General features: G+C 50.0%; 1 protein-coding gene across 27 annotated transcripts; it reads left to right on the forward strand.

Annotated features, from left to right (window-relative positions):
• Positions 1-2,037: 2,037 nt before the first annotated feature.
• ZSCAN31 (zinc finger and SCAN domain containing 31) lies at positions 2,038-14,796 on the forward strand. 27 transcript variants are annotated; one of them, XM_057304980.1, is made up of 13 exons: positions 2,158-2,666; positions 3,703-3,828; positions 5,011-5,226; positions 5,584-5,996; positions 6,274-6,434; positions 6,674-6,764; positions 8,815-9,287; positions 10,257-10,407; positions 10,914-11,015; positions 13,096-13,360; positions 13,604-13,741; positions 13,879-14,116; positions 14,514-14,796. In XM_057304980.1, the coding sequence occupies exons 7-13, from the start codon at positions 8,907-8,909 to the stop codon at positions 14,562-14,564; spliced, it is 1,326 nt and encodes a 441-aa protein (XP_057160963.1). In that variant the 5' UTR covers positions 2,158-2,666; positions 3,703-3,828; positions 5,011-5,226; positions 5,584-5,996; positions 6,274-6,434; positions 6,674-6,764; positions 8,815-8,906; the 3' UTR covers positions 14,565-14,796. The 27 variants fall into 27 exon arrangements, with proteins under 27 accessions (XP_057160974.1, XP_057160972.1, XP_048081483.1 ...); XM_057304991.1 differs by lacking the exon at positions 6,274-6,434 and having other exon boundaries at positions 2,038-2,666; positions 13,279-13,360; positions 13,879-14,063; XM_057304989.1 differs by lacking the exon at positions 6,274-6,434 and having other exon boundaries at positions 2,157-2,666; positions 10,257-10,371; positions 13,879-14,063.
• The last annotated feature ends 9,112 nt before the right edge of the window (positions 14,797-23,908 follow it).

Here is a 23,908-nt window from a genome sequence, read left to right on the forward strand (position 1 = left end):
CAGGTCTGCACACATTTGGGTGCATATATTTAATTGTTCAGGCTTCCTGGTGAATTGACAATCTGTCATTATGTAATGTCTCTTCTGACAATTGTAACCTGAAGTCTACTTTCTCTGCTATACATGTGGCCCCTCACTCTCTCTTGGCTTTCACTTCCATGGGGTATCTTTCTCCATCCTTCAGTTTATGCCCGTAAGCCAAGAGTGAGCCTCTTGTAGATGGAGTACAGTTGGATCTTGGTCTTCCTCCATTTGGTCACTCTATGTCTTTTGACTGGGGAGTTTAAATATTTACATTTAATTGTTGGTAGGTAAGGACAATATTGACAATTAGTTAATTTCATTCTGTCTGCCATACTTTTTCTTCTCTTGCTGTCTCCCTTTTTGTTTCATTAATTTTTTTTTTTTAGTAATGTGCTTTGATTTCTTTTCTTATTTTTTTCCGTGTATCTTCTGTAGATAATTTCTTTGTGGTTACCATGGGCTAATAAAACAGCTTAACTGAAAACAATCCATTTTAAACTGATAGCAACTTAACTTCAATAGTGTATATATACTCTACAGTTTTACTTGTCCCCTCCCCTACTCTCCTATTTTTTTAGAAAGATTTTATTTATTTATTTTTGCAAGAAAGAGTGAGAGGGAGTGCCAAGCGAGGAGGAGGGGCAGAGAGAGAAGCAGACTCCCTGCTGAGCAGGGAGCCGGATGTGGGACTCGTTCCCAGGACTCCGGGATCATGACCTGAGCTGAAGGCGGACGCCTACCCGACTGAGCCACAGAGACGCCCTCACCTACTCTGTTATTGATGTCACAAACGAAATCTTTTTATTGTGTATCTGCTAACATATCTAGAATGGGAACTGAGCCCCACAGGAGAAGGAGCATCCGAATGGTCAATATGCATGTAAACTAATTCAAAACTTTTCTTTTTCACTTCCTTAAAAAGACAAATGGCCATTCCGAACAAAAATAGTATCAGTTTAAGCTGGAGTTTGTGATGTATGTGGGGGTAAAATATATGTCAAGAGCATCCCAAAAGATGCAGGAGGGCAAGAGAATAATCGTGTGCAGGTCTCCCACTCAACTACATGCCAAAGCACAAAGCGTGAGATGTGCAGAGTGGAGACTAAAATGGGAAATGCTGCACTGTATTTCCAAGCCGACCACGGTGTATTAACAATGGGAATTGTAATTCCTAGAACAACTGCTGGATTCCTATGGACTCCTGCTGCGGCATTTCCTTACTCAGATTTACCATTACGTGTATATGAAGTGTAAGTGACTTCTCACTCGTGTGTGTGTTCAAATGCCCTGGTCTGAACTGGGCCCTGGAAATGTGTTCACATGCTTCATCTACTGAAGGATTTTGAAAAAATTAGACATTTTTACTGACATCCAGAAGCATAACAAAACCAAAAAAATATTTTAGATTATACAAAACAGTGATTCATTAAGAAAGCGAAATTTTGAATAAACTAATTAGCAGGCTCTTGAATTGTTTGATAATCTAATTAATGAAGAGGAGTGAATCAGTAAACACAATGAAAAGTGATTTAAATTTCTTGCATGTGTGACGTAAATACTGACATTGACGAAGAAAACATAATATGACCATGAGGGCATCAAAACTAGCCAATTAGTAAGTATCACAAATATAAGAGATTGTCAGAATTGTCCTCATCCAAAAACTTGGAATGTCTTAAAATCTTTTAGCCTATAACTGAAAGAAACTTTCCGAAAGAATGTTTCTTTCTTTCATTCATTGATTTATTCATTGGAGAGAGGGAGCACACAAGCAGGGGAAGAGGCAGAGGGAGAAGCAGGTTTCCTGCTAAGCAAGGAGCCGGATGTGGGGCTCCATTCCAGGACCCCAAGATCACAATCCTAGCTGGAGACAGAGGCCCAACCATCTGAGCCACCCAGGCGCCCCTGAAAGAAACTTGACAAAGGTTTACCCAAATATCAATAATTTAAAATGTTTTTGATCAGGGACGCCTGGGTGGCTCAGTCGGTTAAGCGTCTGACTCTTGATTTCAGCTCAGGTCGTGATCTCAGGACTGTGAGACTGAGCCCCAGGTGGGGCTCCTCCCCCATCCTCCCCCGGCCCTCCTCCGATGCTCTCAAGCTCCTCCCCTTGGTCCTCCTCCGATGCTCCCCGCGCTCCTCCCCTTGGTCCTCCTCCGATGCTCCCCGCCAGCTCTCCTCGGCGTTCTCGGCCACCAGTTCGACTTAGCACAGGTACCTGTGTTCTAAGTACACGGCGGTAACTACAGCCCAGTCGACATTTCACGTCCACAACGGCTTTATGTCGTTACTTGTTCACCTGCTCGCGTCTCTTCCTCGACTCCGAGAATCCAGAAGACAGTCGCAGCAAACCCCTGTATTCTCAGCCCCACCACCGTCGTCTCCTCTGGTGCTGCCCACACCAAGGGCGAGCAGTGGAACTGCAGGGACCGCGGCCTTTCCGAGGCCGCCTGACCCCGAGGGAGCCGGAGCTGGGCGGCGAGGTGGCCACCGAGACGCAGCGACCTCCGGGGTCCTAGAGAGGACAGGAAAGCTCCTGGAAGGCGCCTGGGCTCAGGCGGCTGATGCACTTCCGGCCGTCCTGGCTGGTCGGTTCGGGCTGCTGCTGCCCGCCGCGGCTCCGGAGCTTCCCTGGACCGAAGGTGAGTTTTGGGCCGGGAAGATTGGAGGTCCGCGACTTGGGGTCGGCGGGGAGGAGCCGTGGGCGCTGGCCTGGCCGCCGGACGCTTCTGCAGCCCGGGCGGAGTGGGAGAGACTCCCCCGGGGGCGGGGCTTCGTGGCGGCGCCGGAGGGTGGGGGGCGCCCGGCTGGGGTCCTGCTCCCGTGTGTGGTGGGGGGCGCCCGGCTGGGGTCCTGCTCCCGTGGGGGGGGGGGGCGCCCGGCTGGGGTCCTGCTCCCGTGTGTGGTGGGGGGCGCCCGGCTGGGGTCCTGCTCCCGTGTGTGGTGGGGGGCGCCCGGCTGGGGTCCTGCTCCCGTGTGGGGGGGGGGGCGCCCGGCTGGGGTCCTGCTCCCGTGTGTGGTGGGGGGCGCCCGGCTGGGGTCCTGCGCCCCATGGAAAGCCGGACTCCCCTATACGCACCACCTTTGTTTAGCCGGTGTTAGCGTTATGAAGCATTTATTGCATGCGTTCTTTTCTCTAAGTATTTCAGAGGAAATAGCAAGCATCAGGGCTGTCATTCCTAAATAGTTCCGAGTGTGTATCTTCAAAAATTGGCATTTTACGGACGCGAATCATGACGGCAGTACTATTAAGACACTCAACTAAATGTGGGAGCATTCCGTAAAACCGCCTAACTCCTCGTTCCTATTCCCTTAGTTGTCTTACAGACGTCTTTTGCACTGATTTGGACCAACTAGGATCCAGTTAAAGACCATTCAGTGCATGTAGTTGTCTTTGAAAATTTACAACAGTCCTGCCTGTCCCGTGTGTCTTCCCCGTGCATTGCCTTGTTGCGGGGAAGACTTGCCTGTCCTCCGGGAGAGGACCGTCGTTTCTGGATTTGCCTGTGTCCTCGTGGTGGTTAAATGGTCCCTCCATTCGTTTGTCATTATAATTGGTTATGCTTTGGGGTGTATTTTACAACACAAGTGGTTGACGGTTTGTGCTGTTTCTCTTGCTGCTAATACTGAAGCTAATGAGAAAAATGCTCTTTTATGCTTTTTTCTCCATGATTTTAGTTCAGTTAAGGAACAAGAGGACACATTATCAAATTCTGCAGTTCTATCACCTTTTATCATATGTCTGCTGGCTGACGCCTAATAGGCACTGAGCATCTGTGAAGTTAATTCTTCTGTGGGTTACAGGTAATGCACAGAAACCGAGTATTGCATTTAGGATGAGCACTCCTACTTCCTTCAGGAGTATACCTAGCACGCTTCCAAGATTATGGCTTTTATTTCACCAAATTGTAATTCTTTCCTGCCCACCTCCGTGAGCTACAAACTCCTGTGTATACCCAGCTCGGAGCACAGCTCCAGAAACGTCTGTCCAAAGACTGAAGCACTTTTTTACAAAGATTAAGCTGTTATGCTTTTCAGTAGTGTTTTTCAAAGTTAAATTCACTTGAAGAGTACAGGAACATTATACGTAAGTGGAAGTCTTTCTGGATCCAGTGCAGTAGCCTCCACCCCCCTCATTCAGCTCTTCTTTAACTCTAGGCTTTTCGGCTTCCACTTCTGCCTCCACCTTCATTCCCTAAGCTCATTCACCGTCCAGGAGCAGAGCTGCTTAACACATAAATCCAGTCTTTTCACGTCCCTTCTTAAAAGCCTTCCATGACTTTTGCTCTTATAATAAAATCCACGCTCCTGTGCCCTGCGTGATCTGGCTTGTCTTGCCAGCCTAAGTTTTTGCTGCTCTTCTCTCACTTGGCTGGATCCACTCCGGACTCCTTTCATTTATTTGACCACATCATACCCTACCTCAGGGCTTTTGAACAGAGTCAAGGGCTCTTCCCGTCCCCACTTCTACTCGTTGCATGGCTCACTCCTTGTCGCTCTTAAGGGCTCCACCGAGATGTTTACCTCACCTCCCACCACTCTCTCCTCATAGGTCCTCCATGTATTTGATAGCTCAGGGTCTGGTTGGTTTTCATCACAGTACTTCTGTCACCTAGTCCTTACTTCGTTTGCCCGCCTCCTTACCCACTTTTGTGGTTAATGTTACTTTCGGTTTGTCTTTCCTATTGGAATGTAAGCTCCAGCAAAACAGAGAGGGGTTCTGTCTTTTTCACAGTTGTTATCTCTAGTGCCTTGCAAAGTGGCCTGGCATGTCATAGGTGCTCAGGGAACACATATTGAGTAAAATGAGTGAATAAATGGCAACAGTATTTGTGTAGGACACAGTAAGGAACCAGGATATCAGAAGAAATCAAATAGGGAAACTTAGAGTGTGTCATATGAACGGCACCAAATCTATGCAGTATATTTAAAACACACAAGAGTCTTAAATTGTTGTTGTCAGAATTCAGTTTCTTGTGGTTGTAGGATTGAAGTTCCTGTAGAACTGAGGTCCCCCTCACCCTGCTGGCTGCCAGCAAGAGCCTGGCCTCCGCTTCTAGAGGTTGCCTGCATTTCTTCACCGGAGGCTCCCTCTCCATTGACAAGCCAGCAAACGTACGTCAGGTCCTCCTCCTGCTTCAAATCTGACGCGCTCTTCTGCCACCCGCCAGGGAATACGCTACTGTTACAGGGATCGTGCAGGTAGTTTAGCCCCACCCAGAGATCGATCGCCCTATCCTAAGGTCAGCTAATTAGTAACCTTAATTATGTAGCTGGGTGAACTTGGGAGATCCCAGGCCCCGAGGCTTTGACCTAGCCCGTCCCAGAGATGTTGCCAAAGGGTCTTGGTCTCGTCACAGAAAGAATTCAAGGACAGACACAGCACAGTAATGATACATTCTCGAGATGTGAGCGCGCCAATGCGCTGCTGCCTGCTGGGGTTTTGTTTCTTTTATGGACAGTTGTCAGTAAGGGGGTGGACTGTTCATTACTTGGGACAGGGATTCTTGGAAGCAGGGTTTTGTGCTGGTTTGATTGGCTTGTGGCTTTGTTTTGGAGTGCTGCCCGGACTGGCCTCCTGAGTGTGGAATTCCCCTGAGGCCCCTGGCATCGGAAAGGGAGCCCGGATGCCTGTCCTCCGAAACACACCGCCGCCACCTGGAGTCCTGTCTCCCGAGAGTTGAGTACTAGGCTGTCCCCGCTGCTTGGAGACTGTTCGCCCACAGCCCCCTGCACTTGCTACTTCGTGTGTCTGTTTCTGGTCTACTGAAATGTTTACCTTGTATTTGTGGCTGGCCATGTCCTTTTCTTTATTTCTTTTTATGTATCGTTTCCTAATGTTTGGAGCCAATTGGTAATTAAGCGTAACTGGCTGTGCCGTGTCACTCTGGAAGTCTGAATCCAGTCTTCGATTCATTGCTTTTGAGCCGCCATTGGGATGTTCAGAGTTCTGCCCCTCGCAGGATCTAGAGGTAGGCTTCAGCACACATTTGGAAGGTCACCGCAGGTCATAGTCTGTCCTGACCTTTCTCGAATATTTCTTCCAGGATTTTCAACTATCTACTGGATATTGGCCTATGAATTCAATGTTTTATTTTGTTTGCCCTATTTCCTCTATAAAAGAGGATATTTAGCTCATTAATACTGCTTTGCTAAGAATACCAGGTAATTAGTATTTATTTAGCAGTTGCCGTGGGCCAGGTACTGTGCTGAGCTTTATATATGCATTACATTATATAATTATCCCAGCAGCCTTCTGAGAGGGGTCCTTTGGTCATTCCCACTTTCGAGAGGCCACATTATTTGAACGTTCTCGCTACGCAGCACTGTTTCTCTGAAGACGATTTTAAAGAACTCATTCTGTTTGGTTCATCAGAGGATGCCAAATTGCACATAATTGAATAAATCAGGTAGATAAAACGTTGAAGATTGGTCCATAATTTCGTAGCAAATCTAGACCTGTGAATCCTCTAGGTGTTTTGTCGGAGGAGGTGTTTGGGATCTGTAGCGGGTTGGGACGTGGTTGGAGACAGGAGGACTGGTTGGGAACACAGGGTAACACATACAGATCCTGGGAGCAGGAGTGGTGTGGGGAGAATGGAAAGAGGCTGTTTGACCGTACTTCTTCCCTTCCCTTCCCTTGCCACAGCTTGAGGAAATGAAAAGGAGGAATTCAGCTGCTGACCTGGGCACATCCATGAAGCACTTGCAGTGGGCCAGCACCATGCTGGGCATTAAGGGTAAAGACAGGGTTCACAGTGGCACGAGGCCAGGAGGTCAGTCCTAAACCCAGCAACTGGGGGGGGGGAGCAGCAGGCCGCCCCCTCCCCTGCCCCCGTGGCGGTGGGTCTGTGAGGCACCTGCCTGTGGCGCTCCCTGGTTTCTCAGTAGCATTAGGGGGCAACCCCGCAATCGCAGAACAGTTTGTGCCTATAAATCTAACCCCCTGGGAAGCCACACTTTTAATAATAACGAAATCCAGTGCAGTTCCGTAGTTAGGAATTCTCAGACTTACGGGCTTCCTGGACTGAAGACTCGAAAACCGAGACACCAGGTGCTGCAGTAAGGAGTGAAAACAGTGCAGTTGTTGGCCTCGGACATTGGCAGAGAGCAAGCTCCACAGTCTTGGTTAATCTCCGTGTTCTCCACACCGTAACCTAATTTTCTGTGAACTTTGCACTAACGTCTGTCTCTCCCACTGTGAACGCCAGGAAGGCAGGGACCAGGTCTGCTGCCTTTCACTGCTGTGGCCGAGGCGCCCCGTGCTGTGCCAGGCATCTGGGGGACATACAGCATTTGCATGAATGGAATAAATACATTTTCCCCACAATAAAGCATAACTGAAAAACTTCTAAATTCTCTCAGACATTAATAATTTATTAACACAGGGCTGAAGTCATATATAAAACTCAAATTCTACCATGAAAGCACGTGAGCAGTGTAGCGACCATTCAGCCTCCCAACGTAAGTGCCACAACCCTGCAACATACTCCGACCATTTCCTTCCCGAACCGTACTCAGTATTTCTTTAAAATACAGATCTAGTGCTGGGACAGTGAAATCAAAGCCTCGATGCCCCTCACTTTCCCATATAGTAAAGTCTAAACAGCTTAGCTTAGTGTTCAAGGCTGTTTTCTAGTACAGTGCATCTTTCCCCACCTGACCTCTTGCCACACACTTCTACCCACACCCTGTAGCCTGCCGTTCGGCCACCAGGACCGCTGCACAGTGTGACCGTAAATAGCTGAGGTCCTGTTGTTCGTGTGGCCCGTCATGTTGAGTCCCATCCCAGTGCCCTGTCCCTGCCTGAAAAATGCCCGTTTGTTCTTGCAGGCCTAATTCAGACGCACGTGCTCCTAAGCCACAGTCTTTCACTGCTCCGTACCCAGTCCGAATTATTTTTTCTCCTCTTTGCTCTCTGGATATCTGGTCGAATCCGCTATGATAGCACGCATTGTTTGATTTTATCGCTAGTTTTGCGTGTCCTGTTCTTTACCTGATGCTACTGTATATTGACTGTCTACCAGGCTTTTCCATCACTACTGTTTCTTTGTTTTCTTGCAATAAGTATTTCAAGTGATACAAAAATGAGAAAAAATAAAGAGTATTCTGTGAAGGTAAATTTCCCTTTCTATTTTCTGCACTTACCTAGTTCCCTCCCCAGTGGTCACCTCCCGTGCATCATTTCTTCGTTGCCATAGTAACGTGGTGTAACAAACAGCCATAAAACTTTGGTGGCCGGCAGCAATCAACGTTTCTTTAGCACACGAATCTGCGGGTTCAGCTGACCTGGGCAGGGCTGCCTTGTGCATCTGCAGTGACCTGTGGGTCTGCCAGGCAGTTCTGCAGACCCCATCCAGGCTCACTCACGTGTCTGGGGGTGAGCTGAGCCGGGACGATCCATCCGCCCTGCTGGGGTGACGGGTCCTGTCCCACGTGCCTCTTTCATCAGGAAGCAGATCGTCCTCCTTGCAGTTGTGGAGGGCAAGGGCAAGCCAGCTACTGCGTCGCACAAGTACTTCCCAAGCCTTTGCTTGTGTGACAGTTGCTGGTGTCGCCCTGGCCAAACCTGGTCACGTGCTTGAGCACCGACTCACAGTGGGGGGAGGGCACTACAAGTACGTGGCTACAGGAAAGACGGAAGAATCGGGGCAACCGGGATATTCTGCCATGTGCTTTTCCAGGTGCTGCACGTGTGACGTGGATGATAGCATGATATTCGTTGTTTCCGTCCTTTACTTTCCCCCACTACTTCTTAGTTTCCATTAACACATGACGTTTCATCATCAGGTGTGTCCTCTGAAAGAAGAATATATCAGGAAATCTTGAGTGTGGTTCCTCTTCACCCCAGGCTGGAGGGATCCTTCTAAATTAACCCCAGAATGACTTCAGCGGAGGAACAGGAGGAACTTAAGATTGTGAAGGTGGAGGAAGACGCGATCTGGGACCAGGAAACCTACCTTCTAGAGAACAGCTTTTCTAGCCAGGAGGCCTCCCGCCAACTTTTTAGGCATTTTTGTTACCAAGAGACTCCCGGACCCCGCGAGGCGCTGAGCCGGCTCCGGGAGCTGTGCCGACGCTGGCTGCGGCCCGAGACCCACAGCAAGGAGCAGATCGTGGAGCTGCTGGTGCTGGAGCAGTTCCTGACCATCCTGCCCGAGGAGCTGCAGGCCTGGGTGCGGGAGCAGCAGCCGGAGAGCGGCGAGCAGGCGGTGGCTGTGGTTGAAGATCTGCAGAGGGAGCTTAGTGAGCCTGAGAACCAGGTGAGAGGAGGAAGATGGGCTCCCAGACGCTGAGTTCTACACGAAGCGTGAAGTTTGCTGACTCAGGCGGGCTGCAGCCAGTTCTCAGTTGCTGTGTAACAATCTGCCCCCAAGCCTTAATGGCTGGAAAAACCCAAACAGTCAGGATTTAGGAAGCAAGTTGGGAGCATCTCTCATGAGGTTGCAGTGAAGATTTTTTTTTTTAACTTGGATTCTCTTTTTACCAGTCTTGTAATGGTGGGGTGACTTAATCCACTCTCTTGAGGTGGAGAGGGAAACTGAGGCACAGAGCAACAGGGCCGTACAGTGAGTCAGGCCCCATTGCCCAGAACCCAGACACAGTGAGCTGAGGTGTAGTGCTGGGGTTGCAGAGCTCCTCAGGATTGCCTGTCTGAGCCCCGGGCAGCGGGGACCACACTCCCTGTGAGCACCTGAAGGCTTGGCTGGGGCTGGGGGATCCACCTCCAGGATGAGTCCCGTCCATGGTTGCTGGGAGGGGCCCTCAGTTCTTTACCGGCTGATGGCAGGAGGTTTCGTTCTCTGCCGTGTGGATTTCCGCCTAGGGCTCATGGAGTGTCCTCGAGTCAGCCAGCTTCCCCGAGAGAGACAGAGAGAGGGCTTTGCAGGACTTGGTCTCTGAGGTCGTGTACTGTCACTTCTGCCACACATCCTGTTCTGTAGAAATGAGTCACTAAGTACAGCTCCCTCTCCAGGAGGGGGAATTAGGCTCCACCTTTTCAAGGAAGGAGCGTCCAGGAACTTAGGACAATACTTTAAAGCAGTGCCCGCACACCAGACTACCTTGTTATCCCCCATCGGCTCGTGGGTGTGGGATCACACTCGGGGCCTCTCCCTGTGCCTTTCCTCTACAGAATGTTTCCTATGGTTCCGTGTGATGTCTTTCATTGAGTATGAGCCTGGGCTCCTGGATCCCCTCTCATGAACCCAAATATCCCTACTTGCTTTCAGGCCCCAGATCATGAACACGGCCATTCTGAAGCGCGCTCAGAGGATGCACTGCATTTGAAGGCCAAGCAGGACTCGATAGCCACCCAGCTTCAGTCCATGGTGACACAGCTCAAAGGTGAATCTTTGGGTCCCCACAGATTTGGAGAACAAGGTAAGGACTTGGATGGGTCCATTTGGGATCTCTGGTGTCTTTGCAGAAGGTAATAGTTTAGGCCGTGGACTCTGGGGTCAGATGGCCTGGGTTGGAACTTAAAACACCACTGCTTAGTAGCTCTGTGACATCAGCCAGGTCAGGCAGCCTCCCTGCTTGCACCTTCAGTCTCCGCGCCCCTGGGATGGAGAGAGTCACAGTCCCTCAGTCATGGAGTCCTGTGGACATTAATAAGTTAACACAGGTGAAACGGGTGGAACAGCACCTGCTCGCACACATGCTTTCGGGAGCCTCGCCCTGTCCGGGTGACCCTCCAGCCATATCAGCAGTGCTGCCGACCCCGCTCTGGTCCCAGTGTCCTTATTTAGCCCTTCTGTGCTTCTCACCTCTGGTGTTGCATTCTGGGCGTGTGTGTGTGCGTTTCCGGGCTTCCTGTGCCCCTGCTGTGGTTGAGCTCTTTCATAAAGGGAGAAAGAGATGATGGTGTGGTGCGTGTGTTCTCCCAGGTGGTGAAACTGTCCCCGAAAGCCAGGAGTTGGCATCGAAGCAAGAAGTCTTGAAGGAAATGGAACATTTTGGAAATAGACTCCACAGAGCTGCTCTGGACCGTAAGTACAGAGAACTTTGTGCGCAGGAGAGCAGAGTGGGAAGGCAGAGGGGACAGGCCTCTGGGGAGAGACGGCACAGATGCACTGAGTGTGGGAAGGGCTTTACTCAGAGCTCAGTCCTCATCCAGCACCGGAGAACCCACACGGGGGAGAAGCCCTACGAGTGCGAAGAATGTGGGAAGACCTTCAGCCAGCGGTCGGGCCTGACTGAGCACCAGCGGAGCCACACCGGGGAGAAGCCCTATCAGTGTAAGGAGTGTGGGAAGGCGTTCAGCGCTAGCAATGGCCTCATCAGACACCGGAGGATCCACACGGGGGAGAAGCCGTACGAGTGCGAGCAGTGCGGGAAAGCCTTCCGCCTGAGCTCCTACCTCGTGCAGCACCAGCGCATCCACACCGGGGAGAAGCGCTACCGCTGTCGCGAGTGCGGCAAGGCCTTCAGCCAGAACGCGGGGCTCTTCCAGCACCTGCGCACCCACACGGGCGAGAAGCCCTATCAGTGCGGCCAGTGCGGCCGGCGCTTCGGCAGGCGCACGCTGCTCCGGAAGCACCAGCGGAGCCACACCGGGGAGCGGCCGTTCGCGTGCGAGCGGTGCGGGCGGGCCTTCGGCCACCACTGCAACCTCGTCAGGCATCTCAGGATCCACACCGTTGCCAAGCTGGACTCGTTCCGTGGGCCCCCCGGCCCCTAGGTGGGGCTGTCTTGGAAAGTAAGATTTTCAGGCGGCGTATTTTGTTTTGACCAAATGTATTCTGCTCTGGAATGAGCAGCTTGTCTGCAGACGGGGTGCTGTGTCTCCGGGGCGAGTGACTGTGGGTGTGGGCGCTTGCCCGGCAGCCTCCTCCGTCCCTGTCCCTCGCTTCATTTCTGATGATTTTCCTAAAAGGGGACCAGAAATTACCTGGAAATAAATTGGTACGGAGGGGCTGTTCTTGAGTCATACTGACCACCGAACGACTCTACAAGACTAGTCTCTGTGTAGACTCTTTAAAGACTGAATAAATTCAAAGGATAGTCAGAAGTGAGGCTTTTTTCCCCCTTGTGAAAGTTAACATTTTAAACACACTGAAGTGTCGGGAGTAAGAATCCTTGCCATTCGCACAGGGGATCCTCGCCGGGGTCTCCCCGAGGACTGTGCTGGATGAGCTCCTCGGTGCTCTCATCGGAAGGAGTGACGTGCGCCCCAACAGCGTGCCTTACCCGTGGTGTGAAAGCTGCAGTCCCGGCGGCTTAGAGAGCCGCGAGCCTCCGTATCTAAGTGCAGGTCGTTACCGTATGGAAGGCCTCCATTTGTCAGAAAGAATAAGGGGACGCTTGGAAACGCGCACATTACGCTTTCATTCATGGCCTTTCTGTCAGCATCATCCCCCCGCCGCGGCCCTCTGGAGGTTCATCGGAGGTCCTTGCAGACAGCGTCCTTGAGGCTCGGTGAAGAGGAGGGGCTGCGGAGACCAGCGCGCCCCGGCCGTGTACTGTCAGCGTGAAACACGGGCTCTGGCACCAGACAGTCTGGGTTCAAATCCTGCCCCTCCGTGTGTGAGCTGTGCGACGTTGGGTAACTTAGTCAAACGACCCTGTGCTTCGTCTCCCCATCTGTAATAGGGGATGATTAACTGTGCCCTTCTCACAGGGCGCTTGAGATTAAATTTATGCAAACTTGGAAACACAGCAGCTTTCAGTAAACGTGCACTGTGATTTATGAAAGAAATAATACCATCCGTGTAGGCGGGGTTGTTGGAACTAAATAGGGTATGAAATGCCTCTGCTGATATTCTCATTATACTTTTCCTCCAGGTCAAAATCCAAAGTTGAACTTCCCAAGAAAGGAAATAAAAGTTCAGCTTAGAAGCATACTGTGCTAGACCTTTATCTTTGAAGTTTATAAAAAGTTAGAAGTGTGTGCATGTGTGTATATTTGGTTTCCCTTAGACTTTAGGGACCATAGCAAAAAGGACTCTTTAAAATTCCTTGACTGTTTGATTTGTGAATAGAACAATTAGCTAAATTCAGATTATCTGGAATAATGCTTATCAAATTTTAGAGTATCTACAAATCACTTGGGATCTTCTTAAAATACAGAGTCTAATTCAAAAGGTCAGAATGGAGGCCGGGTATCTGCATTTTCCGCGAGCTCCCAGCGCTGCTGTCGCTGGTTCCAGAGTGCGCTCAGCGTCCGCGCCCCCTGCAGCCCTGAATACAGATGTGGTCCTTCAGCTGTGTGTGCGGTGCCAGACAGGTCGTGCTTCCCCCCCCCCCCCGCAGCCTCCAGGGACAGCAGCATGGAACCCCTGATCCGTGCTCCCTGCGGGAAGACGAGTGAGCTGTCCACGAGTGCAGTGGGCAGGTGGGTTTGAGAGACAAGGTGGTGTCCCCACTCTGGTGCAGGCAGATTCCTCCAGATCTTCACCCAGCAGTGTCTGCCTAGAGGAAGCTGCTCCTCGTCCTCCCTCTGCACAGGAGCTGGGGGGGAGGGCAGAGGGGCTGCCCCTGCTTCTGAGCACACTGCGGACGGCCGGCCCTCCCCCTCGGCCCTCCCTGGTGCTGTCCAGGTATTCAGGACACGAGGCTGCTATGTCCTTCCCTGCAGTGCCAGCACGAACTACACTGAGCTTCAGCCCGGTCCCTCCGGGGCTCTGACCCCAATGACCACACAGCCCCTTCCCTTCTCAGCTCCTCACAGCAGCAAAGGAACGCTCACAGAGAACAGCCACGAGAGGCCAGAGGGGTAAAGGAGAGCAAAGGGAGGAGCGGCCTCCCAGGGGGGGTGGGGATGGGCAGACGGGAAGAAAGGCCTGAAAGGGCAATCCTGCTGCCAGGAGAAGACTGAAGGGGAATTTGGGAATGTTTCATTTTTTTTTCCAGATTCCATTTCAGTGATCTGGTTCAAATGTTGCCTGGTGAACTGGGGACCCTGGGCCCTGGAGTCTCAACCCAGCCCATCCCAAAGAAGTCGCCAAAGGCTCTCGGTCTCCTTGTGAGAAAGAGTTCAGGGACAGACGTGCAGCACCGCAGAAGAGCGGCACAAACAGGAAAGTTCTTTAAAGCAAGTACGCTCGAGACGCGAGAGCAGGCCGGCTTGAGAGGGAGCTGCGTTCCTGGGGTTCGGGTTTTACCTTTTATTAACAGTTCTGAGGGGTGGGATATTCATTATTGGAGGTGAGGATTTCTTGGTAGCAGGCTTTTGTGCCTTTTTCGTATTTGACCAGAGGTTTCCTGTCGTGGCGCCGCCATCGGGGGCCTGTCTCGTGGGATCCCGCTTCTCGTGGATGCGGCCAGGACAGGCCACTGACCTTTCCCACACCTCACATGGCCGCCTCCTTGCTGGCCTCTGGGCATCCCGTTAGAGCCTCGGTGCCACCTCTAACAGTTTCACTAATATGTGTGAAGAAAACATTAAAGACCCAATTTCCAAATATCCCCCTTTTATTAAAATTAATCATAGGATAGCATTATAATTTATAAATCTATTAATTAGTTATTTTCCATTTTCCAATTAGAACATTGTTTGGTCCAAAGATACCAAAAGCTACAGCAGAAAAACCAAATGAAGCCCAGAGTGTCTCTGTGAGTGTTGGTTCCTCCCAAAAGTTGGGGGCTTTCCTGACAACCAGATGGTTTCCTCGCTTCTGATTGTGTAGTCGTACAGCTGGCTTTCTCCACTGGTGCGCACAAGAAACATCCAGACGTGACAAAAGAACCCCATTTGGGCCATCTGAGGCAGGTTATCCTTAAACTTTCCCATTTGGAAGTACTTGCACGTATAAACTCGTATGCATTGTTCATGAAGCCTGCTGGAGTTTTCTGTGGGCACTTGTTGGTTTTCCAGGGGTTTTGAAACATGGCTCCCCGTTTTTAGTTTCCGTTTCATTTGTAGACTACCGCTTGAGTTAGATCTAAGGATTTTAGATATGCATCAAGGGGGTGCTGCATGTGAGTGTCTCTTCCGTGTCTTGGTTTCTCCCAGCAAGGCCTAAGACCGCCGAGGGTGCGCAGCACACTGGATGGCCCGTCCTTACGTGTGCGTCCCTGGACAGGCCAGTCATTAGTCACCTTATGAGGTGGGAAGTTCCTGTGGGAGAGCTCCCCATCTCCAGGAGTGTCGTCAGACACTTCCGCTAGGCTCTCAGTCACCTGAAAGCACCATGTGCCTGGAAGGAGCAAGTGTCCCTTCTCTTCAGAGCTGAGAGATTCAGTCTCATTTTTCCAGCCACAAAGTTTTATTCAAGCCTTATATTAGTATCAATTAGTATAATGCCAAATTAAGATGAACGACCCACAAATAACCCCCTCGAGGTTATTCCCACCTAGAGAACGTTACCAGTAACCCTCAGCAGCTCAAGTCAAAGTCGGGTGTGGATAGCCGGAGATTCCACCAGGTACACCTGTGAGGGGCTGAGACGTCAGAGGGGGCGTAAGAGGCCTATGCTGGGCCCGAGCACCCATTTCCAGAGGACCTCCAGGTGTTCGCAGGCAGGTGGCTCTGATAGCCTATGGCTGTGCCCAGAAATGTTGACACCCTTTTAGAATTTCTTTAAAAAAGGAAAAGAGTTTTTTTACTCTAGCCCAAGTTAGTTCTGCTGCCTGGAATACACAGTCCGCATAAAGGAGTGCTATGGTGAGGGAGCACTTCGCGTAGGGCTGTATTCGTTTTTTACAGAAAAAGTTAGCAATCATTAAACAAAGGACATGTCAGGAAGTTGCCGAGCTTATGTTCCTCTTCCAGTATGTGCAGGGCTCACGACTCAGGCAACCAGGAGGGTTGATGCCTTTGTGTTCAGAATGCTCCTTTTTGGTTCTTTTCTCTAAGGAAGCGGATGTACAGAGTGCTGGGGGTAGAAATGGAGCTCACGGTTTTGCTGAGTCATTCTGACCTTGGTAAATGTTAGAGCTTCCCCGGGAGCCCATCACGGGTTGGGGGGGACGGGGTGCGCCTCCCAGGAAAGGGATCAGGCTGGGCGAAGGCCCAAAGGGGTGGGACGAAACAGCTTTCCGCTGTTATGTGTGGACTGACCCCACAATCGCCCTACAAGAGCAAGGCGTGCGTGATCCCCGTTGGCCTTGACAACTGCGTGCGCAGCTCGGCGTGGCTCTGCTGTGGTCGATTGGGCGCTCACGGAGGCCCCATCTCCTGTTTCCTATTCAGTGCGTGCAAAGTTCGCGTCCCACCTGGCAAGGTAGCGCTCCCGCTCGGGTGAGCGCGGGGGAGGCCGCACGCGCGGGGCTCCGCAGCAGGCCGCCGGCGGGGCGCCCAGGAGGGCTTGCGGCGTCGGGGAAGGTCGGCGGTGGTCGGGGCGGGCTGAGGACGGCGCGGGTGACCTGCGTCCCCGCCAGCTGTGTGGGCGCGGACGCGCTCCCTGCCCTGCCACCGTCGGAAGACAACGGTGTGGTGCAGCGACTCACCAAATGAAACCCACTATCCCGCAGGTGAGGAGTGGGGTGGGGCAAGGGTCAGGCTTGTTTCCAACCGGAGTCCCCTTCTGGGGGAGCGCAAGCGGGGAAGGGGGTACTTGCTAGCCCTCGGGGGCCGCGAGCGAAGAGACCAGAGAGCCGGAACAGCCTCCCAGCCACTTCGGGAGGCCGCGGAGGTGCGCGGGCGTGCGCCGGGACAGGGTCCGGGCTGCCTCGCCGGCCGCGTTCCTGGCCTTCGCAGGGTGCACGCGGCGGGAGCTCCCTTCGGCAGGGGTGAGTGCTGGTCTCGGTTCTGGGGTCACGGCGCAGAGCGCGGGGGACCCCGGGAAGGTGAGCGCCCGCATCCCGGGCATGGTCACGACACTGCTGCGGCCGGTGCGTGGCGCAGTGCTGACCGCTGACGCACGGCCTAGGCCCTGTGTCCCCGAGGCCGCCTCGGTGAGGAGTGGGGTGCGCCCTCGTGCCCTGTGCTCGCGGGCGGGACTGGCACGGGCCTCGGTTAGCTCGGCGTCCGTGCGGCGCTGCCCGTGCGGCCGCCCAGCGCGTTCTCGCCCGGGTGTAATCCCGAGCACAGCCGCAGGGCGGCGCCCGTCCGCCGTCCCGGTGCCGGTGCCTCCTCCCGCTGCTGCTGCTCCGAGGCCGAGACAGGAAGACCCGCACTGTGCGCAAGCGCGGCAGCCGCTTCCCCCACGCCTCGCGGACCGCGCGCGCGTCGTGGGAGGACACGGCCTCGTCTGCGGTCTGTCGCTGGCAGGTGTCGTCTCCCGTTCTGCGGGTTGTCTCGCTTTGTCCCTTAGACGTGTTCTTCGCTGTGCAGATTTCACTGGCCCGCAGTCCCCGTGGTTGAGGCTTGCTGCCCTTGCCCTGGAAGGGCGCGTCTAGCAAGCCGTCGCTGCGGCCCAGGGCGCAGAGCGGGCTGCCTGGGTCTCCTGTGGCTTTGGCGGGGTTCCGGGCTCACACGGAAGCCTTACTGTATTTGGGGTTTATTTTCGTCCGTGGTGAACGAGGTGGTGTGGTTTCCCCACGAGAGAGTCTTGCCTCCTTTGGGGCGATCAGCTGACCAGAGAGCCGTGGGCTTGTTTCCGGGATGTCTGTGCCGGTGGCCTCTGCGCGTGCGCGTGCGTGTGTGCGTGCGCGTGCGCGTATGCGTGCGGTACCACGCGGTTTCAGTTACCACAGTTCCGGAGGGCAGCTCGGATCTGAGATCGTGACACCTCCGGCTTGTTCTTTTTCAGGGTCGCTCCGGCTGTTCGCAAACTTCTGTGCTTCCACACACATTTTAGAAGTACTTGTTCTGTAAAATACACTGTTGGTGTTTTCATAGGGGTTACATCATTTTTTTAAAAAGATTTTATTTATTTGACAGAGAGCGAGAGGGAACACCAGCAGGGGGAGTGGGAGAGGGAGAAGCAGAATCCCAGCGGAGCAGGGAGCGTGACGCGGGGCTCGATCCCAGGACTCTGGGATCATGACCTGAGCTGAAGGCTGACGCTCAACGGCTCAGCCACCCAGGCGCTCCTGGTTTTTTTTGTGTGTTTTTTTTTTTTGAGATTTTTGTTTAGGGCGCCTGGGGTGGCTCAGTCGGTTAAGTGTCAGCCTTCCGCTTGGGTCATGATCTCAGGGTCCTGGGATCGAGTCACGCATGGGGCTCCCTGCTCCTTGGGGAGTCGGCTTCTCCCTCTGCCCCTCCCCCCACTCGTTCTCTCAATCTCTCACATAAATAAGTAAAATCTTTAAAAATATATATTTTATTTGAGAGAGAGAGTGCGCACACAGGGTGGGGTGGGGTGGAAGCAGCAGAGGGAAAAGGAGAAGCAGGCTCCCGGCTGAGCAGGGAGCCAGACGGTTCTATCCCAGGACCCTGAGATCCTGACCTGAGCCCCTTAACCGACCGAGCCACCCCGGTGCCCCTCGGGGGTTGCATTAGACCGGTACGTTGCGTTGGGTGGTGTGGACATTTGAGGGGTACTTGTTCTTCCACTCCCTGAGCACGGAGTGTGTTAGGTTGGTTGTATCATCATCGGTTTCTTTCCGCAGCGTTTTAGTTTGCACAGTACAGGTCTTTCACCTCCTGAAGTTTGTTCCCAGGTATTTCATTATTTTTGGTGCAGTGTAAATGGGGCTGTTTTCTTAATTTCTCTTTGCTACTTCATTATAAGTGTATAGAAATGCAACAGTTTCCGTGTATTGATTTTGTTTTGTGACTTTACTGAATTCATTTATCAGTTCTCATGGTTTTCTGGTGGTATCTTTAGAGTTTTTGGTATGTAGTGTCATGTCCTCTGCAAGAGTGAAAGCTTCCTTCTTCCTTACCAATTTAGATGCCTTTATTTCTTTTTCTGTTCTGATTGCTGGGGCTAGGATTTCCGATACTAGCTGAATAAAGGTGGTGAGAGTCGACATCCTTCTTATTCCTGACCTGAGGACGAAAGCTCTCATTTTTTCCCCATTGAGTCTGATGTTCGCCGGGGGCTTTTCATATATGGCCTTCGTTATGTTGAGGTATGTTCCCTCTAAACCTTGTCTAGGGTTTGTATCATGAATGGATGTTGTACTTTGTCAAATACTTTTTCTCCATGTATTGAAATGATACAGTTGTTACTTTTTGTCTTGATGTGAAGTATCACGTTGATTTGCAAATATCAAAACACACTTGCATCTGAGGGATAAATCCGTGATGCATGCTTTTTAAAATATATTCTTGGATTCAGTTTGCTAATATTTTGTTAAGGATTTTTGCATCTATGTTCATCAGGGATATTGACCTATACTTTTTTTGTGGGGTCTTTATCTGGTTTTGGTCTCAGGGTAATGCTGGCCTCATAGAATGAGAAAGCCTTCTTTCCTCTTCTTTTTTTGAGGGGGGGGTGTTAACTCTTCTCTAAATATTTGGTAGGGGCACTTGGGTGGCTCATTGCGTTTAGTGTCCAACTCTTGATTTTGGCTCAGAGTCCTGGGATGGAGCCCCAAAGAAGGCTCTGAGCTCAGCCCGGAATCTGCTTGATTCTCTCTCCCTCTCCCTCTGCCCCGCCCCACCTGCGCATACTCTCTCTCTAATAAATAAATCTTAAAAAAAAAAAAAAAATTGGTAGACTCCACCCATGAAGCCATCTGATGATCCTGGTTGGTTGGTTGGTTGGTTGGGAGTTGTGTTTTGTTTGTTTTTTTAAGATTTTATGTATTTATTTGACAGAGAGAGACAGTAAGAGAGGGAACACAAGCAGGGGGAGTGGGAGAGAGAGAGGCAGGCTTCCCGCTGAGCAGGGAGCCCGATGGGGTGCAGGGCTCTATCTCAGGACCCTGGGATCATGACCTGAGCCGAAGGCAGACACTTAACGACTGAGCCACCCAGGTGCCCCTGTCGGGAGTTTTTTGATCACTGACTCAGCTCCATTCCTGGTAATCAGTCTGTTCTATTTTCTGTTTCTTCCTGATTCAGCTTTGGGAGGTTATGTTTTTAGGAATTCATATATTTCTTCTAGGTTGTCCAGTGTGTTGGCATATAATTCTTCATTGTATTGTCTTACGATCCTTTGTATTTCTGTGGTGTTGCATGTCGGTTATCTTTTTTCTTTCACTTATTTGTGAGTCCCTGGACTGATTTTTATAGATATACTTAATTTTACTACTTTTTTGCTTCCTCCTTTTCTTACTCCTACGGTCTTTCTTTTCCACTAATAAGAGTCCCCTTTATCATATCTGGTAAGGCTGGTTTAGTGGCAATGAATTCCTTTAACTTTTTTTTGTCTCAGAAACTTTTTAATCTCCTTTTATTCTGAATGATAGCCTTTCTGGATAGAATATTTTGGGTTGCAGGGTTTTTTTTTTATTTCAGCATTTTTAACATATCTTGCCACTCCCTTCTGGACTACAGTTTCTGTTGAAAAATCAGCTGATTGCCTTAGAGGGTTTCTGTTGTAATTGTTTTCCTTCCATCACTTTTAACATTCTCTTTATCTTGACTTTTCCCATTTTATTTATTATGTGTCTTGGTGTGGACTCCCTGGGATTTAAGAGGGCTCCCCTTTCTCTGCATCCTCGCCAACACTGTTTCTTGTGTTGTTGTGTTGAATTATTGATTTTAGCCATTCTGAGGTGTGAAGCAATATCTCATTGTGGTTTTGATTTGTATTTCCCTAATGACAAGTAATGTTGAGCATCCTTTCACGTATTGACCATCTGGAGGTCTTCTCTGAAGAAATATCTGTACATGGCTTCTGCCCATTTTTTAATTGGAGTATTTTGTTGGTGTTGAGTTGTATAAGTTCTAATATTTTTGATACTCATCCTTTATCTGATGTCATTTGCAAATACCTTCTCCCATTCAGTAGGTTGCCTTTTAGTTTTCTTGTTTCCTTTGCCGTGCAGAAGCTTTCTATTTTGATGTAGTCCCAATAGTTTATTTTTGCTTTTATTTCCCTCGCCTCAGGAGAATAATGTTGTTGTGGTCAGTGTCAGAGAAATCACTGCCTGTGCGGTCTTCAAAGATTTTTGGGGTTTCAGATATCACATTTAGGTCTTTAATGCATTTTGAGTTTTTTGTGTCTGGTGAAAGGAAGTGTTCTGGGGGCACCTGGCTGGCTCAGTCAGGAGAGCACGTGGCTCGACTAATGCCAACATTACTTAAAAATAAAAGCTTTTAAAGGGGCATCTGAGTGGCGCAGTCGTTAAGTGTCTGCCTTCCGCTCAGGGTGTGATCCTGGAGTCCTGGGATCGAGTCCTGCATCAGGCTCCTCCACTGGGAACCTGCATCTTCCTCTCCCACTCCCCCTGCCTGTATTCCTTCTCTTACTGGCTGTCTCTCTGTAATTTTAAAATTATTTTGAAAAGCATTTATTTATTTATTAAAGATTTTATTTATTTGACAAAGTAAATAAGTACAAAGTCATCAGTATGTGTGTGTGTGTGTACATATATGTATTTTTAAAGTAACGTCTACACCCAGCATGGGGCTTGAACTCACAACCCTGAGATCAAGAGCTCCATGCTCTGTTGACTGAGCCAGCCAGATGCCCCAAAAATAACATCTTTAAGAGAAATGAAAAGGCCCCGTTTTCCCAACACCGTTTGTTGAAGAGACTGTCTTTTTCCCATTGTATTTTCATTCCTCCTTTGTCAAAGACTGCCTATATTTATAATTGTGGGATTATTTCTGGATTTTTTGTTCTCTTTGATAGATCTATGTGTCTATTTTTATGTAGTACCATACCATTTTAATTACTACTACTTTGTAATATAACTTGATATCTGCAATTGTGATACCTCCCGTTTTGTTCTTTTTCAAGATTGCTTTGGCTATTTGGGGTCTTTTGTTTAGGAAATTTTAGGATTTTTTCTAGTTCTGTGAAAAATGCTATTGGTGTTTTGATCAGGATTGCATTACATCTGTAGGTTGCTTTGCTTAGTACACACATTTTAACAGCATTTGTTCTTCCAACTCCTGAGCATGGAACGCCTTTCATTTGTGTTGTCTTCAGTTTCTTTCATCAGTATTTTATAATTTTCAAAGTACGGGTCTTTCAGGGCTCCTGGGTGGCACAGTCGTTAAGCGTCTGCCTTCAGCTCAGGGCGTGATCCCAGCATTCCGGGATCGAGTCCCACATCAGGCTCCTCCGCTATGAGTCTGCTTCTTCCTCTCCCACTCCCCCTGCTGTGTTCCCTCTCTCGCTGGCTGTCTCTCTGTCACATAAATAAATAAAATCTTTAAAAAAACAAAAAACAAAAAAAAAGTACGGGTCTTTCACCTCCATGGTTAATTTTGTTTCTAGGTATTATTTTTGGTGCAACTGATGGACTGTTTTCTTAATTTCTCTATTTCTATACAGTTCATTACAACTGTATAGAAATGCAGTGGATTTCTGTATATTGATTTTGTATCCTGCTTCCTTATCAATTTATTATCAGTTATGTAAGTTTTTTGGTGGAGTCGCTAGGGTTTTCTATATATAGTTTGTCATCTAGAAACAGGGAGCGTTTTATTAATTCCTTACCAATACGCATGCCTTTTCTGTGTTGTTTAATTGCCGTGGCAAGGACTTCCAGTGCTGTGTTAACAGTGGTGAGAATGGACATCCTTGTCTTGTTCCTGATCTGAGGAGAAAAGCTATGTTTTTCACCACTGAGTATTCTGTTGGCTGTGGGTTTTTCATATTAGGCCTTAATTATGTTGAGGTATGTTCCCTCTAGACCTTCTCTGCGAGGGTTTCTATCACGAATGGATGTTGTACTTCATCAGATATTTTTTCTGAACGTATTGAAATGATCATATAGTTTTTATCCTTTCTCTTATTGATGTGATATATCATGTTGGTGGTTTTGTGACTATTAAACCACCCTTGCATCCGGGAAATTAGCCCCACTTGATAGTAGTGTATGACTTTTTAAACATACCGTTGGATTCAGTTTGCTAATGTTTTGTTGAGGATTTTTGCACCTGTATTCATCACGACCTACTTATCCTGCACAAAAGAGGCTACTAGGGACTTCCTCTCCTACCAGGTTCCCGCAAGATATGGCCCAAGATCTTGTGAGATTTGGGCAGAGATCTGGTGAGATTTGCCCCAAGATTATGTGAGATCTGGCAATGGAAAGAGGTGGCCTGTTTTGGGGGGTGTGAGTCCCAGACAGAGTGCCCTGAAGTAGACAGCCTGGCAGAGCACTTAGGCAGTCTGCCCGTCTCAGCTGAGCCAGCTGTCGTGCACGCTGCTCCGTCCTGCAGCTGCTGCCCTCCTGTTTCTTTCTCCTCTACTTTAGTACGAAGAAGGGGCCCATTCATCCCTATTTCTGTGCTGTAGTCACTAGTTCCTTTGTGTGTGTGTGTGGTGTCTTTATCTGGCTTTGGTATCATGGAACAATTTGGAAGTTTTCCTTCCTCTTCTATTTTTTGGAATATTTTGGGGTAGAGTCAGTATTAACTCTTCTTAAAATTCCTGGTAGAATTCCCCCTGTGAAGCCATCTGGTCCTGGAGTTTTGTTTGTTGGGGATTTTTGATGACTCATTCAATTTCTTTGCTGGTTATGAGTCTCTTCAAGTTTTCTATTTCTTCCTGATTCAGTTTTGGTAGTTTGTGTTTCTAGGAATGTTTCCATGTCTTCTGGGCTGCTCACTCTGTTGGCGTACAGGACTTTCTCCGTGGGCTTTATGTCAACTTCACCCTGCTGCTGACTTTTCTTTCTTCTCCTGAAGATGCTACTGTTACCCAATTTGCTTCCTATTTCCTCAGTTTTCTTTACGCTGCTTCTGCCGACTCCCACAGTCCCAACAGGATACCTTTCATGTCAGTGTTCAGAGGCTCTGCTTCACTGCCAGTTTCTCCTTGCTAGCACTCCCTTCTGGCGCCTCGCCTGGCCCTTCTCTCCTACCCACCACCTGATCCAGTTTTATACCAGCGCTGAGGTCTTCATCCTCTTACCACCTGAGGTCTTAGGGTGCCGTGACACCAGCCGCGGAGCCGATTTGGGAGAAGGACGAGGCACAGACAGG

The sequence above is a fragment of the Ursus arctos genome, unplaced genomic scaffold, assembly GCF_023065955.2.
Source record: "Ursus arctos isolate Adak ecotype North America unplaced genomic scaffold, UrsArc2.0 scaffold_31, whole genome shotgun sequence".
NCBI lineage: Eukaryota > Metazoa > Chordata > Mammalia > Carnivora > Ursidae > Ursus > Ursus arctos.

Bases quoted from the DNA above. Each gene is read 5' to 3' on its own strand.
- ZSCAN31 (XM_057304980.1), top strand. From the start codon at position 8,907: ATGACTTCAGCGGAGGAACAGGAGGAACTTAAGATTGTGAAGGTGGAG. The intron at 11,016-13,095 runs GTAAGTACAGAG...CTTAAAATACAG, and splicing joins CCACAGAGCTGCTCTGGACC to AGTCTAATTCAAAAGGTCAG. The intron at 13,742-13,878 runs GTAAAGGAGAGC...TTTTTTTTCCAG, and splicing joins AGCCACGAGAGGCCAGAGGG to ATTCCATTTCAGTGATCTGG.